General features: G+C 39.9%; 1 protein-coding gene across 1 annotated transcript; it reads left to right on the forward strand.

Moving 5' to 3' along the window:
• Positions 1-463: 463 nt before the first annotated feature.
• RBM34 (RNA binding motif protein 34) lies at positions 464-16,360 on the forward strand. Its single transcript, XM_063124361.1, has 11 exons — positions 464-566; positions 4,849-5,020; positions 7,820-7,959; positions 8,875-9,094; positions 10,073-10,132; positions 11,217-11,260; positions 12,945-13,028; positions 13,157-13,220; positions 13,317-13,359; positions 14,555-14,673; positions 16,018-16,360. Exons 1-11 carry the CDS (start codon positions 526-528, stop codon positions 16,300-16,302), a joined length of 1,272 nt encoding a protein of 423 aa, XP_062980431.1. The 5' UTR covers positions 464-525; the 3' UTR covers positions 16,303-16,360.
• The last annotated feature ends 1,036 nt before the right edge of the window (positions 16,361-17,396 follow it).

The following is a 17,396-nucleotide window of genomic DNA, read 5'->3' on the forward strand; positions in this document are numbered from 1 at the left end:
GAGAGGTTCGGCTATTGGGTGGTATACAAATGCAATAAATAAATAAATAAACTGGCTTGGGCATGCTGGGTATTGCAGTCCAACACAGCTGGTGGGCACTAGGTTGGAGAAGGCTGCCTTATACTGAGTATTGACTGCCTTGACGGGTGGCGGCTCTGAGTATGTCTAATCCTGAACTCCAGTCTGAGCAACGCTGAGCTCGATAGGCCTGGGAACTGACTTGCTCTCACGCAGAAGCCTGTGTCCTTTGGCAGCCTTCCCCAACCTGGTGCCTTCCAGAGGTTTGGGGCTACAATTCCCAGCATTCCTGACCGTAAGCTGTACTAGCTAGGGCTGCTGGGAGTTTGAGTTGGGCGAGGAGGCTGTTGTGTGGGCCCAAGGGACGGGGAAAAAGAAGTCTGAAAGAACAGGAAGTGCATCTCTAGCCTTAGTCTGAGGACGCTACGTCTATGCTTCGGGCCGCGCTGAGGAGGCGGAAGTGGCAGCAGCGGCGGCGGCGGCAGCAGGAGCTTGTTGCAGTCGGAGATGAAGCCGAACAAGGCGGTCAAGCTCCGCGCGAGCAAAGGGTGAGGAACGCGGGCGATGGTATTACCTTCTCCCCTCCCTGCCCGCTGTTCTAATGGCCACCGTAAAATAATGTGCGACCTGCCTGGAGCGCCCATCGATCGCGATCTGTTTCCTCCGTGCCCTCTGGACAACCAACTACACGCGGTGCTGTGCACGCGCCCCCTCTAGAAGGAGAGGTGCTGGGGCTCAAGTCTCTCTTCCCGAAGGTTCCCCGTTGCCTTAGAACCCCCCAGTCTCAGCGGGGCATGCAGTAAAAATGTTGGTGATGCTTTTTGACTGCTGAGTAAAAAATACTCTAGATGCTCAGAGCTTCTCTTTTCTTAAGAATTGCTCCTCACATCTTATAGCGGAGCCCTAGCATCGAAAACGCGATCTGGGGCTAGTTCAAAGTTCGAGTTTTAACTGTGGCCCCAGGCCTCTGCAGCGTTTGTATATTAGCATTGCCATCATTTATGGGAGCTATCTTGTATCTTGGGGGTGGGCAACTTCTGAGGTTTGATGGGCTGCATTGCCCCCTCCACCCACCTCTGCCCCCGAAATTAATTGCATCTGGATAATACCTGGTCACAAAGCTTTTTGCCAGAAGCTGTCAGACTTAAATTTGTGCATATGCACACTAGGAAGCTTTAAAAATGACCTCCCCCCTCCTCTGGTTGTCTGTATGGTTTGTTTGCTCCATTGTTATTCATATATAGCACTTCCAAGCGTGTAAAATTATGACGTTTTCAAAGACACTCACTGAGTAATTGTGGAAGTGAGTAATGTCATTTCTGAGTTTGTGTTGTTTTTATTTTTATAAATTCACTTAATATAATAGTGAAAAGAAGGAATCTGCCATACTGATTTAGTACAGGGTTGGGCAGAAAGTAGATCTCCACATGTTTTCATATTCAGCTCGAGCATTCCTGGTCATTAGCCCATAATGACAACAGTTTCTGGGAGTTGAAGTCCAAAAAGTATGGAGATCTACCTTCTGCCTCCTCTGGTTTAGAAGACCTTCAAGCATTTACTTCCAGCTTGTCTGCAATAAATGCTATTAGGAAAATGTTTGCTGTTATTTATTTCCAAGCATAGAAATGACCCCTGCATAATTAAATTGTGGAATTCACTACCACAATACATAGTGATGGCCACCAATTTGAATGGCTTTAAAAGGGGGTTGGATAAAATTCTGGAGGAGAAGGCTAGCAATGGCTACTAATCCTGATGGGTATGTACTACCTCCAGTAGCAGAGGCAGTAAACCTATGGAAAATGGGTGGTATACAATAGTTCTCTTGCACCCGTGCCCTGCTTGTGGGTTTCTGGTCGACAACTGGTTGACCGCTATGTGTTGGTCTAGATCAGCGGTTCTCAACCTGTGGGTCGGGACGCCTTTGGGGGTCGAATGACCCTTTCACAGGGGTCGCCTAAGACCATCGGAAAACACATATTTCCGATGGTTTAGGAAACTGTATTGACTGAACTATGTCATGTATCATCTTTTGTATTATTAAAGCTATTGTTATGTATTATTTTCATTAGCAAACCATCCCATGACAATGGATCGTGTAGAGAAGAACGAAAATAATTTTATGGTTGGGGGTCACCACAACATGAGCAACTGTATTAAAGGGTCGCGGCATTAGGAAGGTTGAGAACCACTGGTCTAGATGGATCCTTGGTCTGACTGAGCATGGCTCTTATTATGTTCTTAATGGTGCAAGACTCTTTCCTAGTGAGAAATGGTGCATCTTGTGCTTCTTGCTCCTTGAATTTTATTTTGCCACCTATCTTTTTATAGCTTGGTAAAAATTAAAAAAAAGAAGTAAGACAAACCATTTACAATGCAATATTGCCAGTCTTTGGAAAGATTACTGTTTTCTCAACTATATATCTGAAATTTGTTTCCGACCTCATAAAAGTCAATCATGCAAGAGTCTGCAGTATGCTTTCCATGTGTTTTTCCCCACCTACATGGAGATAATAGCCATGCATTTTTATATTTTGTTTTAATAAGCTGTCTTGAGAATCTCATTAAGATGGGGTAGAAAAAGCTAATAAATATAGGAAAAACTTACATTGCAAAGAGCAACGTATTTATTTTGTGCAAGTACTTGGGTAACAAAGAAGGTGTATTTATATATGCCCCAGTCTGTGTGCTTATAGCAGATTAATCACTCATGGTGCACTAATATTTTACAAGTAAAGATGTACAGGTTATTTTATTTGGAGATTATAGGTTGGTTCAGGCTTAATTTTAAATTAATATGGTTTATTAAACTGAATCAGAGTTGGGCCTGCTCACTCCCTCTTCTTCCGTCCTCCTTTCACTTGTTTGCTGGAATTGAAGACTTCCAGCGTTTATTAGGCCATAATTTGCAATTACATCTGAACTGAGAAACTCTAATTTAATGTTGGTTTACTAAACCGGATATAAAATAACAATCAATATTGAAGCAGTCCATTCTCGGTGTAGGAAAAACATAGTGATAGCATTAATACATAACAATAAGCTAAGAATACTGGTTTAATAAACCATGATGTGAACAAGGTGTGTGCTAGAGTACACAGCCCGTTTCCTCCTACTTTGAGCAAGCAGATAAACTCATCACATACCAACCTGGGATTATGGTTAAGTGAACCCAAATAAGACAGGACTATAAACTAGCTTTAAATTTACTTAAGTATTTAAAAATATTTTTAGACTGCCTTTAAGGGTGGAACCCTCCCAGAGTTTATTGTTAGTTTACTAATCTTGGCTTGTTTGGCTTAACCATAATTCCAGGTTCAAATGTTACACAAGGCTATCACCTTCTGTTTTGGTTTCCTGCTCACATGAAATCAGGAGTGAATGGGCTGCTTCCACTAGCATGCAGCTTGTTCAGATCATAGTTTATTAAACTAAGATTCCTGGTTTATCATAATGTGCAAACACTCCCACTGTGTGAAGCCAACCTTGGAAACTGTTCTGAAGCTCATCCCATGCATGAGGTTTAAAATACCCACTCACAAAGTATAAGAATGTTGATGTTTTACTGAGAGCTGGCAAAGTGAAGTTAATTTGTCATACTTTCCCTTTCTTTAGCATCAGTTCCTAGCTGTGCAGTGGCCTTTTCCAGGACCATTATATTTCAGCTATGTAATACATGGTTGATAAGTTGATAGAGTGTGTAACCAAGGTACACATTTAAAGTAGAATAGCACTTTATTTCTATTTTATTTATTTATTTCATAGCTGAGGCTCTCTGGGAAGTTCACTATTAAAACCAGAAAATACAGCCGATCAAAACATAATATAAAGTTTAAATTTAAAAAAAAATACCATGTAAAGCCAAAATAAACGCAGCAGCCCAGGGAATGCCTGTCTGAAAATATGTGTTTTCAGGAGGCATTTAAAGGATGTTACATTTTCTGTCTTCCAACCTTCATGAGGGAGAGTTTTCCAGAGGGTGGGTGCTGCTATAGTGAAGGCCCACCATTGAGGTTCTTCATGGCAACGTTCCATTCATTTTGGAATGAGCAGCAAGACCTCCTTGGGAAGGCGGTATTGAGAATTTTAAGTGTTCTCAAGGTATGAATGGCTATGAGACCATTAGGATCCTATGACATCATTGGTAATATAATGATGTGGAATATTCTTCTTCTTCTAGAAACTCTGAATGACTTTGTCTACTCTCTAACTCTTTTCAAGGTTGCTTCTCTCTCTAACTCTGTTCAAGATTGCCATCACATTTAATTTACCTTAAACTTGTTACGATAAGACATTTTTAAAGAAGCTAATATTGTCAGCCTTATTGCTTTACATTTTGCAACTTTAATGGAAACAGGAGTTTTAGATGAATAAAACGGTAATTTTTAGAATCAGTTACTCATATTTGTCCTTTTTTTAAATGCCCTTTAATTTTTTTATGCCTTTTAAAAAATATGCATCTTCAGGCACAATCCTATGCCTTTTTAAACAACAATGACAAGTCCTCCAACTCCCATCTGGTTGAGGAATGCTGCGAATTGTAGAACATCTTTCTGTTCAAACATGCATAGGAAAGTCCCAATGAACTGAATATGATTTGCATCTGAGTAGAGATATATATGATTACAATGTTACTCTCCAATCCTATACGCACGTACTTAGCAGTAAGCCTCATTAAGCACAGGGGGACTTACTTCTGACTAAACATACGTAAGAATCTACTGTTATTAAGTCCTTAAAACGTTAAGTCTGTTTCATAATGTATGTTTTTATATAAAATTGTTAGCAGTATCAAATAATAACCGATGACCAACTTTATCTTTTTAATAGCAAAGTGTGTGAGAGAGATGCTGTTGCTGTATCAAATGAAGAATACACTGTGGGGCAAGTGGCCAACAGTCTGTTTCAAAATAAACCCACAGGATATGGTGCAGGTTCCTTGGTGCAACTATTCAGCATTCCTGGGGCTGAAACCCAGCCAGTGTATGTTCCTGTGCCAAGAGTAAGTATATTTATTTTCTTAAGCTGTTCCCAAAAGTGTGAGTTCAATATCCTTATGGTCAAATTGCCAAGTTGCTTCTAAAGGGTACAGCAGGGCCAACTCAATACATTTTTCTGTCTGAGGCGAAGGACAAATGGTGGTCCCTGCCACATTCCACATACCAAAGCCTATCAGACTAGCACTTAAATCAAAGAGCAGGATAACTTAGGCCAGGGGTGGGCAGAAGGTAGATCTGAGGATGTTTTGGACTTCAGTTCCCAGCAGCCCCTGCCAGCATGGCCAGTGGTCAGGAATGCTGGGAGTTGAAGTCCAAAACTTCTAGAGAACTACTTCCTAACCCCACCCCGGCTTAGGCAACTTGTGGCCCTCTGGATGTTTTGGCCTACAACTCCCATCAGTCCTACAATTCCCATCAGTTGCTGCCTTTCAGTTTTTAAATTGTAATATTCTGATTGAAGCTTTTAATATATCCTGTGCTATTATTATTCTATTATTTCATGTTTATTTTCTTGTTGTAAGCTTGTTAAAGGGCTAGGGCTGAGAAGCAGGTTAAAACCTCAATATAAACAAAGTCTGTCAGTATATGCTGGGACTGCGGTCCAGTTAGTGGCATCTGAATCAAACAATTGACGAGTTTTTCGGTAAATCTGTCAGCGAAATTTGCATATTAATATAAACAAAGTGTTTAATTCTAATTAAAAATCTATAAATATAATATTGAGTGACACGTTTGCTAAGAAGTTTGCACATTATGGGCAGTGCTTATACCCCATAAGAGAGCTCCGTTGACCTGCCTCCTTCCAGAAATGAGTGTTTCTGCTCGTTTTGAAGCTTTTCCTAGGAAGTGCTAAATCTCCCTTGTGGAGGCAGTGGGTCCCGCTTGTGCAATGCAATCGGTGCCCCCCCCCCCCTGCAAAATGGAATCAGCAGGGCAGAAAATAATTGGTGGATGACGACATTAGTGCTCCATTGGATTCTGCTGTACTTCTCTCCAGCATGGAAAATACCAGTCAACTCTCTCATCTTTGGAATGCCTCACCAATTCTGAATAATAATGTGGCATCTGGTGAATCTCAGAAGATATAGAATGTGTTTAATTCCCCCCCTCCCTGCCCCAAATATAGTTTATCTCATGTGGATATGTGTAGCCATTTGCCTAGGTGTAGGACTGAGACTTACCCAGTACTAATAAGGGGTCAAAATTTGTGTACAAAACAAACAAAAAATATTTTGCTAAAGATCTCAAGTTAGTTTGAACTGTGAGGCAAGCCCCAAGCCAGTTAAGAAATCATTATCCGTGGAAAGTAGGATTTGCAGCACAATGCTAAGAATGTTTACTTAGCAGTTGCTCTCACTGAAGTCAGTGAGCTTTATTCTCTAATTGGCAGGTTTAGGATTGCAGCCTTAGATCAGTCAGTGGGGGCTGATGGCTCTGATGTCAGTGAGATGATGAATCCAGTCCAGATTTTTGTCAGACCTTTAAAGGAGCTGTCCATAGTGCAGAGCACCTTGGAGAGCTTCTTTAGAGTTCTGACTGAAACCTGGACAGGATTCATTGCCCCGCCAGCCTCCACTGGGTTCTGTGTGTTTAAATCTTAATCAGTCCAATTGAGAGAGAAGGGAGGGCACTTCCTTGCCTTAGCAAGAGGTGGCCCTGTTCCCGTGGGCACCTAACCTTAAAGTACACCTCTCCCATTGCTGCTCTGCCAGAGCACACCTTGGCCAATGTCCTGTTCTCTCTGGGAGGGTGGCGTGGAGGAGGGAATGAAGTCTGACTTTTTCACAGACTTTTTAGCCTTATTGGCATCGTCGGGGCTAAAAAGAATGAGAGAGCCACTGCTCCAATCCCTTCCCCAGGAAACAACCCTATGTGCTGCTTCTTTATATCAGGTTCACATCCAGCAAAATTCATTTATAATTATAAGCTCACATAAGGTGTTACTTCTGCTATTTAAGTGACAGTTATAGTTCACTTATATTTCATGGGCATGATAAGCCTGTAAGTGAGTCTAGAGTTTGACTATTGTTTGCATTCATGTTACAGACCTTGAAATATGACGGATGATTTTGTTAACATAAGGAGGGTAATAGCACCCTCATTGTTCACACTTATGTTCCTCTTTACAGCTATTGATCTGTGAGAAGAATATACATCCTTTGTGGTAGTGAAGCCGAGCCAATGTTAGCAGAGCTTCAAAAACAGCAGCTGTTTAATGCTGATAAGTCTGCAGTGCCATAAAACCTTTTAATAATGGTTGCTTCGTTGAAAGCTCACAAACTCCATTGTGCTATTGCAATATATTTGTCAGCTGTCATTAGCAATGCTTAGCAATAACTTTTTTTTTGGTGACAAATAGGCTTTAGCGCAGCCCTTGTCACTAACAAGCATTATGGACAAAGACTTCAACCATCTCATGTGGATGATTAATATACAATTTATGCCATCTAACTTGTGGAATTAACATTTTAGCTAGAAGTTCATTTTTTCCTTTCAAAAAGGTTACCTCTTAAAAATGTGTTCTCCACTGATAATGACTGTGGAAGTGTATGATTATTGATAAACATAATTTTTGAATAAAATAATCTGTTTTGTTTGATTTGTATTTTACCACTGAAGCCTGAAATTTGTTCCCACTGTGCTGGCTGTATATTTTGTGGAAGGTTTGGGACTTGGGAGGGACATTAAACTGAAGGAATGTATATGTTACCTTATTGCTGCCTGGTGGCCCTGGTTTTTTTTTTTTTTTAAATGATTGCATTGTAACGAACTGCTTAAAATCACCTTTTCCTTTCTGTCAGGAAAATAAAAAACGCAAGCATACAGAAGAGGAAACTGCCAAAGATGTTCAGAGCTCATCTATTAAAAGAGAGCCTTTAAAAAAAAGAAATAAAGCTAATAAAAAGGGTCTCTCTGTAGCAGAGGAAAGAGTGGCAAACAGGTAAATGAAATACTTCAGACTTACTAAGCTCAATATCATCTACCGTATTTCTTCGATTGTAAGACGCCATCGATTGTAAGACACACACTAATTTCAGTACCACCAACAGGAAAAAAAAAACCCCTAAGACACACCTGCGATTCTAAGACGCACCCCATTTTTAGAGATGTTTATATGGGGAAAAAATGCATCTTAGAATCGAAGAAATAGGGTATTAAAGACAACCATCCCCCTCCCCCATGGTTGGGCTTAAAGCTTTGGTCTAAACTGGTGGTCTTTTGGTTCATTACCTTTTCTTTGTCCTAGAGATGAGGCAAGTTACAGATTTTAGAAATGAAACGAGAGGTTTGCTTTTTTCTGTGGCCAGTGTACATTTTAAAGAACAGCGTTGTTGTGAAAGTAAATGCACTCTGTCTTATGCCAGATCTACACCAAGTGGGATATGACACTTTGAAAATGGTTTGAAAACTGTTTATGGAGTGGTCATGGGCCCCAACAGTTGTCACTACTATTATAAACTGTTTTAAAGCAGTCGTATAAATCCTGCCTCAAATAAGTTGAAGGCCCACAATGATTAAGCAGGTAATGGCTCTTAGAATGCAATGCTATGCATGTCTCCTTGGAAGTAACCTCATGCAGTTCAATGGGACTTATTCTGATGTAACTGTGTATCGGAATGTAGCTTTAGTCTGCCTTTATACATACAGTATACTTCTTTTTCTCAAAGGTTTGTTGACTGCACATAGACTGAACAACAGTAATTGCATGCTTTTAATATATTTTTTCCAGTCTCACTAGTAATGGATAATTTTCTTTCAGTGCCTAGTTAGATATAAAATATAGAATTTTCTGTGATTGTAGTAAAAAAACAACACTTGCTAACAGCTTGGTTGCATTTTTTCACTGTTCATCAAGGGAATGTGCTTTGGATCAAGCAGATGAAGAAGAGGAGAAAAAAGAAATACAAATCAAACAAAAGTTGAAAAATAGACATTCTCATTTGGTTGCCAAACATTTTTCAGATGAAGGGGCTGGAATAAAAAAAAAGAAATCACAGGTCAACCTGGCTGAGGAAAACCTAAAGAATAAGAGGACTGTTTTTGTGGGGAATTTACCTGTTAGTTGTACAGCACAGGTGAGTAAGTAAGTTTGGGGAACATCCCAGACTAATCTTACCTCTTTTTTAAAAAACCCCACACACCATAAGTCTGTGGTACTGAGCACACTTTCTAGGGAGCATTTTTGTTCATTTATTACATTCATATCCTTCCTTTCTTCCAAGGTGTTCAAAGTGATATACTACCCAATTTATGTCCTCAAAACAATCCTGTGACATAGTTTAATCTGAGAAGTAGTGAGGTCACTTGTGATATGTTATGGCTGAGTGGAGATTTGAACCTGGGTCTCCTCAGTCCTTACCCAACACTAACCAATGCAGCACTCTGACTCATTAATTGAAGTTAGTACCCTTTGCCTTCACTTAGATATTGCTTTGTAAATTAGGAGAAGGGTATGTGTCAAGGGAGGACAACCTCACGAGGCCAAGGGCCATTTTGACTGGTCATTGGGAAAGAGCCACAGAAAGAAATAATTCTTTTTTAAAATGCCAAAAGGAGTGCCAAAAGGGTCAAATTTAGCTTGTTTCCAGCCAAATTTGCCCCTTTTAGTGCTCTGTAGAAAAATATATATAATTTTGGATGGGCTATGTGTTACTTACTCCTTGTATAAGTGCTTATATGGCAAACTGCACTTAAATCTGAGTTTTGTTCTGTTGATTGATCTAGTTACATCATACACTTTTCTCCATCTCTCTTTATCTTAGCACCTGAAAATATAACTTCGCTTTAGAGAAGAATCTTGGCCTTTTGGCTAAGATGAATTGTAGCTTTAGAAAAGCCACGTTTTTCAGTTCTATGTTCATCTTTATCATTGTTTCTTCTAGTAAAATAAATACTAAATTACTGGAATATCTTGTTATTTCTATACTATATATTGTAAACAAAATAAAAGTTATGTGTGGCCCTAGGTTTCTACTCAGTAAAATATTTCCAGCTTGTTCTTGATCACTCATGTTTGCATCAACAAATTAAACCCAAAGTCTGTTTGAATTTAGATGCTGAAGACATTTTTCAAAGAATATGGACAAATTGAATCAGTTCGCTTCCGCTCGCTGGTATGTATGTTATGACTGTTCATTAGGAAAGACCCTCTAGTTTCTGGGTAGAGCAAAAATTTCTACATGTAGGAGAGTAACAGCTTTGTCATCTTCTATGCTTGTGCTACCATCTTGTGGCTGGCAGTTTCTCTTCATAGGAAAAAAAACTGGTTTTAAACTGGTTTTGAACAATGTAAATTATTGAAGAATATACACCATTTTGTGGTGGTTTGCCATAAAATGATTTGTTTTGTAGCCCAATCCTACTCATTTTAACTTGGAGCCAAGTCCCACTGAGTTCAGATGGCTTTGCTTCTGATAAACATCTAGACTCAGAGTCTCAGTAAAGTATAAAAAAGAAAAAGCTTTTTCCTAAAGCAGGATGACATTGCCATTGTTTATCTGCTAACCCCAAAAAAGGATTTCCCAAATAAATAGGAAATTGAACTTGGGTGAGAGAAACTGCCAAATTAGTGTTCTATTAAACACTTAGTTTATCTGACTGACTGCAGAAATGTGCACTCGATAGAAATGTGTATATTCACTGAACATAGCTGCAAACAAACAAATGTTTCATATTGGATTTAAAATGAAAAATTTAATATCTAATATGGAAAATGTTATAGGACAAACATTCTGTGTAATATGGCAAATTTTAATAATACAGATGTTTTCCTCAGTTTTATTGAGATTTGTTACTCATCCTCTTGTATCCAGGAGTGGACACAACAGTATGAGAGGCCTGTCTAGCTGAAAATGGATAAAACGGGATGGAGAGGCTGTAAAAGTCTCTGTCCTCTTTCTGCCCTGCCCAGTTCTTGCTGGAAAGGTTTTGAATAGACAGAGGGCTCCAATGTGTCTCTGTTGAGCATCAATCTCTTAGGATTCTGCGCAAGGTTTTCTAATTGATTCCCTAAGTATTTGGTAATGATTTTTACTCTAGATGTTGGGTGCTAGTATAGCTGGAAATATCCCTGATCTAGTTATCTCTCTTGTAAGGATGTTTTGTCCAGCTGTATTTTAAAGACAATCCAAAATATTCATAATATATTATATAGCGGAATAAGCCCTACCAAATAACACACCTCTTTTTCCCTTTAAGATTCCAGCAGAGGAGTCTTTATCCAAAAAAATGGCAGCTATAAAGTAAGTTATATAACTTCTGTGTTTCAATTTTGGGAGGAACTCCTCTACGCACACATTTTTAACTTAATACTTTAACCGTTTTGCTTCCTAGCTGTTAAATTTTGTTAATCAGTGTTATTCCCAAAATAACATATTACAATACCATATCCTTGTAAAAACCATTTTTAGCAATGCAGTTTGCTAAAGATCAGGTGGCCTTCCAACTGTTCCAGACCAAAGTGGGAACTGAAGATATTCTTGCAATCAGTAGCCCAGTTCTGTAAATCAGTATAGATGGCAGAGCAGCAAGTAGTGAGTTGTATCCATTGTTAGTCCTACTTAAAATAGACACACTGGCCCTGTCAGATGACACGCTAAACCCTTTTGGTTAAGGGGTTTTGGTTAAGCAGCAGGGTTCAGTGTGTTGTGTGTGATGCGTTTTGCTAAACCCTGATCACTTTGTAACCACAGTCAGACCATCTTCACTAACCCTATTCTGCAACAGGGTTAGCAGCTGTAACCCTGGCTTAAAGTGTTGTATGCGATCCCCCTGGGGTTTATGGGCCAGTATCATAGAGCTAGGTGGGAAGAGCAGCTTTAATTGGCAGGGATGCTCTAGCCGGCAAGCTGGATCTCTTCTGCTGATTCCTGCCATGCTGCTACGGCCGCACTGACCAACATTTCATGATCTTGAGGCCGATTCCCACACGCTACATGCACTTCACAAACCCATCTATGGGGCCCTGTCTGTTAATTGCTATGATCCCTAACACATCCAAGTGAAAGGCCTTCGGAATCCCCTCTCATTGACCTGCCCTCCCCTACCCATCAGTCACCGATCAAAATGGCTGTGGGGGAAAATGGAAAGCAGGCATCGTGCTCGTAACTGCCAGCAAAGGAAACAGTGGCGCGTGTCCTGGCCAGTGAGAGAGGGGGCGGCACCTGGATCCTCCATGTTGATACACTCACTGGAAACAGCACTGAATTGGATGAAAGGAGTGGCCTGATAATGACCGCTCAGATGTTCATACTGCAAATGATGCTGGGATACAGGGCGGAGCATTCAGAAGACCTGGGAGTACCACTGAATGGTTTGCAGTTAGTGTGTGGTTTAGGAAACAGGGAAACGGGCCGGGCTTATGCTGTTGTGTGCGTCAGCACGGCATGTGGTTAGTGCAAACCACAGAACCAGTTTCCCTAACTGCAGTCCTTGAAATATCGTCTGAACAGGGCCACTGAAATCAGTAGGACTTAAATTAGACTAATATTGGATATAACCCAGTGCTTTGCACTGCAGCTCTGAAAGTATAAAGCAGCTCCAACTCACTACCTAATCCCTTGTTGTTACTTAGATCTGATGCAAGATCTGGAGTGGCTTTTGAGGCAAATAAAGCCCCCTTAGGATGTTTCCCAATGAGTTAGGCGGGGGATCCTATCCCCTTAAGCCCAACAAAAGTGCCCTGCACTTGGGCTGGGAAAAAGTACAGCAGAGACTGATCTCATGTGCTCTGGAGTGGCATCAAGAAAATATAGGATTTGGCAGTTCCCTAGAAAGTATGCCATCCCATTGTATTCAGTAGAATGTGCATGTGAGTAAATATGTTGAAGAGTGTGCTGTAAGTTCTAAAGCCTTCTAAGGCCAGCATTACCAGTGTGTGGATATAATTTCCATTTAGATGTACAGTAAACATTCTCTCTTTTTCAGGCGAAAGATGCACCCTAATATGAAGTATGTTAATGCTTATGTCGTTTTCAAGGAGGAAAGTGCAGCTAATAACGCCTTAAAATGGTATTTTTTAAATTTACCAGTCTGTTTGCTTTCATAAAATTATACAAATCTTAACAACTGAAAGCATAGAAGTCTTAACTTGGTAGTTGATTGTTCCAATGACTTTTTTCCTGTTATGGCTTTAATAGCAATGGAACAGAATTTACCAGTGGATTCCATGTCAGAGTTGACCTTGCGTCAAAATCTTCTTCTGTAAGTAATTCAAACGCTGTAGAAAGAAACCCTCCCCAACTCCCTGTTTCTTCTTTAGGCTATTGATTCAATTCCTTTCATTTCCTTGTTTTACAGCATGATAACAAGAGATCTATATTTGTGGGAAATCTCCCTTATGGTAAGTGTTAGGTGGAATGTCACACTTTTTCAAACATATGCAAACTACTCTAGCCGAAAAGCTGCTATTTCAGAGAGCCTGATGAAATCCATTTTTTGTAGCATTTGCAGATTAAAGGATTTAGACTCTTATCTAGAAAGTTATTAACAATATGCTTAAATGTATACTCCTTTTTTAAAAAGCCAAGCTTTCAAATCTAGAACTGCATTGCAGCAAGCTGTTAGATGATGCTTATTATGTATTGTGACAGCTTAGGAAAGATAAAGGGCCAGTTCGCACGTAATGCTAAGCCAGGATTTTGCATTGCCTGCATGAGTGTCTCCAAGCCTATGCAAAGGCTCAGCCTTCCATGCTCCCCCTTCCCCTATCTTCTTCCTATGTGGCTGAGAGGAGGACTCCTGCCAAGGTTAATTTCACTTTCCCCAATTCTTGGCTTGTCATTACATATGAACCAGGAATTGTGGTTTAATACAAACTGTCATTCAGGGTTGCACAGCCTTTTTGGCCTGGAGGGCTGCATCAGGCAATGCTAAGGCTCCCTGCATGTGCACATAAACACACAGCATGTATACACAAACATGCACATGAGCCTGGAGTTGGAAAATAAGGGCAAGGTTGCTTTTGCTAGTGCTAGCAAGGGAAACTTGGGGCAGTGCCACCACAATAGTTTTGGCAGTGGCAGATGCAGGGAGGTCTGGGAGACCACTAGAAACAGACTTGGCAGGCTATACTTTTTGCACCACCGCTCTGGTTTGTTAAAAAAAAATCAGAAAAAACAATCTGGGATTGTTGACTTGCTTAGCAACTGGCTAGATTTTTTATTAAACCATGATTCTTGGTTTAAACATAACAATAAGCCAGGATTTGGAGAAAATGAAACTAAACTCATCTGGAGTCCTCCTCTCAAACGCATGGGAGGAAGAGAAGGGTAATGGGGGGGGGGAAGCACATGGGCCCAAGGTCTGCTCAGGATCGCAGGGAGGCCTCATTGTAATGCTGAATCCTGGCTTAGCATTGTATGTGGACACAACCATACTCTTCTAGAAGTTCAGAAGTGAGGTAGTCATTGCAGGCGGTTAAACCATCTTCCATCTAAATCTTAAAGGCAAAAGTTTAGAATTTTGGCCATCCACCTAAAACAACGATATTTTAACCCCAGCACACTTTTCTTTTTTCAATTATTGTTTGCTTTCAGAAATTGATGATGTTGTTGTAAGAAACCATTTCTCTGAATGTGGAAATGTAGCGGGTGTGCGACTTGTGAGAGATCGGAACACAGGCACTGGCAAAGGGTTTGGCTATGTTCTTTTCGAGGTATGTGAGTAGCTAGTCAGCATCATTTATGGCAGAACTTTGACATGGCATTATATTATGTTGAATGTTTGCTGTGGTTGAAGGTAGCTGGTGTTACATGTTCAGCTTACAGTAGCCATGTTAAAGCTCTAACTGCAGTCATAATAATATACCCACTAAATAGTTAATAGAACCTGCATCCAACTCCAATAACGATGACATCATATCCTGACACCATCTCTACAGCTGTGTAGGGAAGATCATGATGTAGTAACATTCCCACAGGTTGAAAGCACATGAGCCATGCTCAGAGTAGGCGGTCTTCCCTGACATGATTACTGAGTGCTGCATGGACAAAGATCAACCCCGCTGAAATATCTGTCACCATGAATCTGTAGCCCAGCAGATGCAAGAGCCATCCTAATCCCTCAGACCAACAGTCCAAGGGTGGGGGTGGGGTGGGGTTAGAAACAGAAATGCCCCTACACCAGTGAAGAACAGCTCTGATGGCAGGGGTGCACATCCGCTGCAGAGACCTGCAGTATGTCTATGGAAATTTCAGTGGGTGTCAATCTGCCACCAGCTGGCGGTCGATCCGGAAATAGGGCATTCCGGAGGCGGGAACTGAGGCAGCCTTTGATCTGCTGGCTCCAAGGCCCCTCCATGGTGATCCTGTGAGGCCCGAGGAACAGAGCCACAGTCTATACCAATAAAAGCATTGACTGGAATTACTCTTGGAAAAGAGTTTTATCAACAGCAACCTCCCATTTGCAGTAGTCAGGAAAACTGCATTAGAAAGCCAGAGACCTATGTTAATGCTGCTTGCTCCCCTCAGCACAAACTCAGCCACATTTGATTTGTCTATGAATAGCAAACTTACATTCATGTCATGCTTCAAATAACTGGAAAAAAATTCTTGTAAGCAGACTTTCCTAGTGGGAATGTCATATTTAATTTTAAATCAGAATTCCTACTCAAAAGTTCCATTATAATGGGAATGTATGTAGCAGAATTTAAATTGAACTGGGCATCTGAAGCTACTCTTTGCTCTGATACTTCCTAATCATATTAATTGTGCATTATGAGTCTCCTGTATATTTTTTGTTTAAAGTATGGCTATATAGAACAAAGAACCTTTTATAATTTGTTTTAATCTGGGTACTCTGGCATAATTTTAAGACAACTTTTAAACTGAGCTATTTTCTATTTTTGTTGTGATTTTATTGTTTTTATTGATGGTGTAATTTTTTTATCATTTAAATTTTTTGTAAGCTACCTAAAAGACAGGGTTTAAATAAATAAATATGAATGGGTAAAATATAAGATCAATGTCATTTTATATTTAACACTTTATTTTCCTTAAAGACCACAGATGCTGTTCACCTTGCACTCAAACTAAACCACTCCGAACTGAAAGGAAGAAAGCTAAGAGTGCAACGCTGTGTTGAGAGAGAAAAGGCACAACAGAAAAGTTTAGACAAGAATGTAAAGAGCCCTGTTGGACTGAAATATAGAAAACCTTCTTCACTGAAAAAATCAAAAGTATACTCCAGTAATTCTTTTGCTGGTGAAAAAGCACTCCCAGTAAAAAAGAGCAAAAAAGCAAGAGCAAAAAACAGCATGTGGAAAGCTCCGAGAAAAACCAAATGAAACTGTTAAACTGCAAATTTTGAATTGTATTTTCAAATAAAATTTATCACATAGGCAATGTGTTGGAACTTTTACATATTCTGTTCTCACAGTCACAATTGAAACGCTTAGCTGGATTAGTTAATATTATTAAAAATGAAAGATAAGCTAAGAAAGCTCAACAAAAGTTAGTAACTCATAGCAATTTTACTAGTCCATCTTCGTCCACTAGTGATGACAATCCATCACTTTAAAAATTCTTTCACTTTTGCCCCACAATCCACAATTGTCTCCTTTGTAGGTTGTGGAGTGTGACGTGGGAACTGTGGACCATTGGGCTGTTTGGAGGTTAAACAACCTAGCTGCTAACCCAACAACAAGCCGGATTGGTCTGTGCAGAAGTGGTGGGTGCACTGTACACAGTATGCCCATGGGTTGTTATGTGCAATAGTTGAAAGCAACCACATTTTGAAATAACGTGCATATCCACACAACTTTAAATGTTCCCATTTAGGAAGTGTTTTTTTTAAAAAATAGTATTCCTGAATCAGCTGATAAAGTACCATTGTGATTGCTTTTTTCTCCTCCCCACTCTGTTGGAGTTTGAAGAAAGCAGCACAGATCCAGGTTCTGTGATTTTTTTTGTTTTTGTTTTGTAAACTACTGAGAGACTTTTTTTGTAAACTACTGAGAGACTACAAGTTCAACCACAGCTTTTAAAGCTCAACTAAAAACTTTTCTTTTTCCTAAAGCTTTTAAAACTTGATGTTGTGCAGACTTCTACTGTTACTTTCTACTGTTAGTTTTTCCCTACCCTGTGCCTGCTTACCCTTCCCTGTACCTGTTGGCATTCTCTTCCCCTCCTTATTGTTTTACTATGATTTTATTAGATTGTAAGCCTATGCGGCAGAGTCTTGCTATTTACTGTTTTACTCTGTACAGCACCATGTACATTGATGGTGCTATATAAATAAATAATAATAATAATAATAATAATAATAATAATAATAATAATAATAATAATTTTTAAGTCAGAAGGAGGTGTAAAATGCCCTAAATATGTGTTTTCAGGAGCCATTAAAAGATGTACATTTTCTGCCTCCCAAACTACACAA

This window comes from Elgaria multicarinata, chromosome 4 (assembly GCF_023053635.1).
Source record: "Elgaria multicarinata webbii isolate HBS135686 ecotype San Diego chromosome 4, rElgMul1.1.pri, whole genome shotgun sequence".
In the NCBI taxonomy this organism is placed as follows: domain Eukaryota; kingdom Metazoa; phylum Chordata; class Lepidosauria; order Squamata; family Anguidae; genus Elgaria; species Elgaria multicarinata.

What these genes read in the sequence shown, in the direction of transcription:
- RBM34 (XM_063124361.1), top strand. Translation starts at nt 526, where the DNA reads ATGAAGCCGAACAAGGCGGTCAAGCTCCGCGCGAGCAAAGG. An exon ending in TGTATGTTCCTGTGCCAAGA is followed by an intron (nt 5,021 to 7,819) that starts GTAAGTATATTT and finishes CCTTTCTGTCAG; the next exon opens with GAAAATAAAAAACGCAAGCA. An exon ending in TGTGGGAAATCTCCCTTATG is followed by an intron (nt 13,360 to 14,554) that starts GTAAGTGTTAGG and finishes GTTTGCTTTCAG; the next exon opens with AAATTGATGATGTTGTTGTA.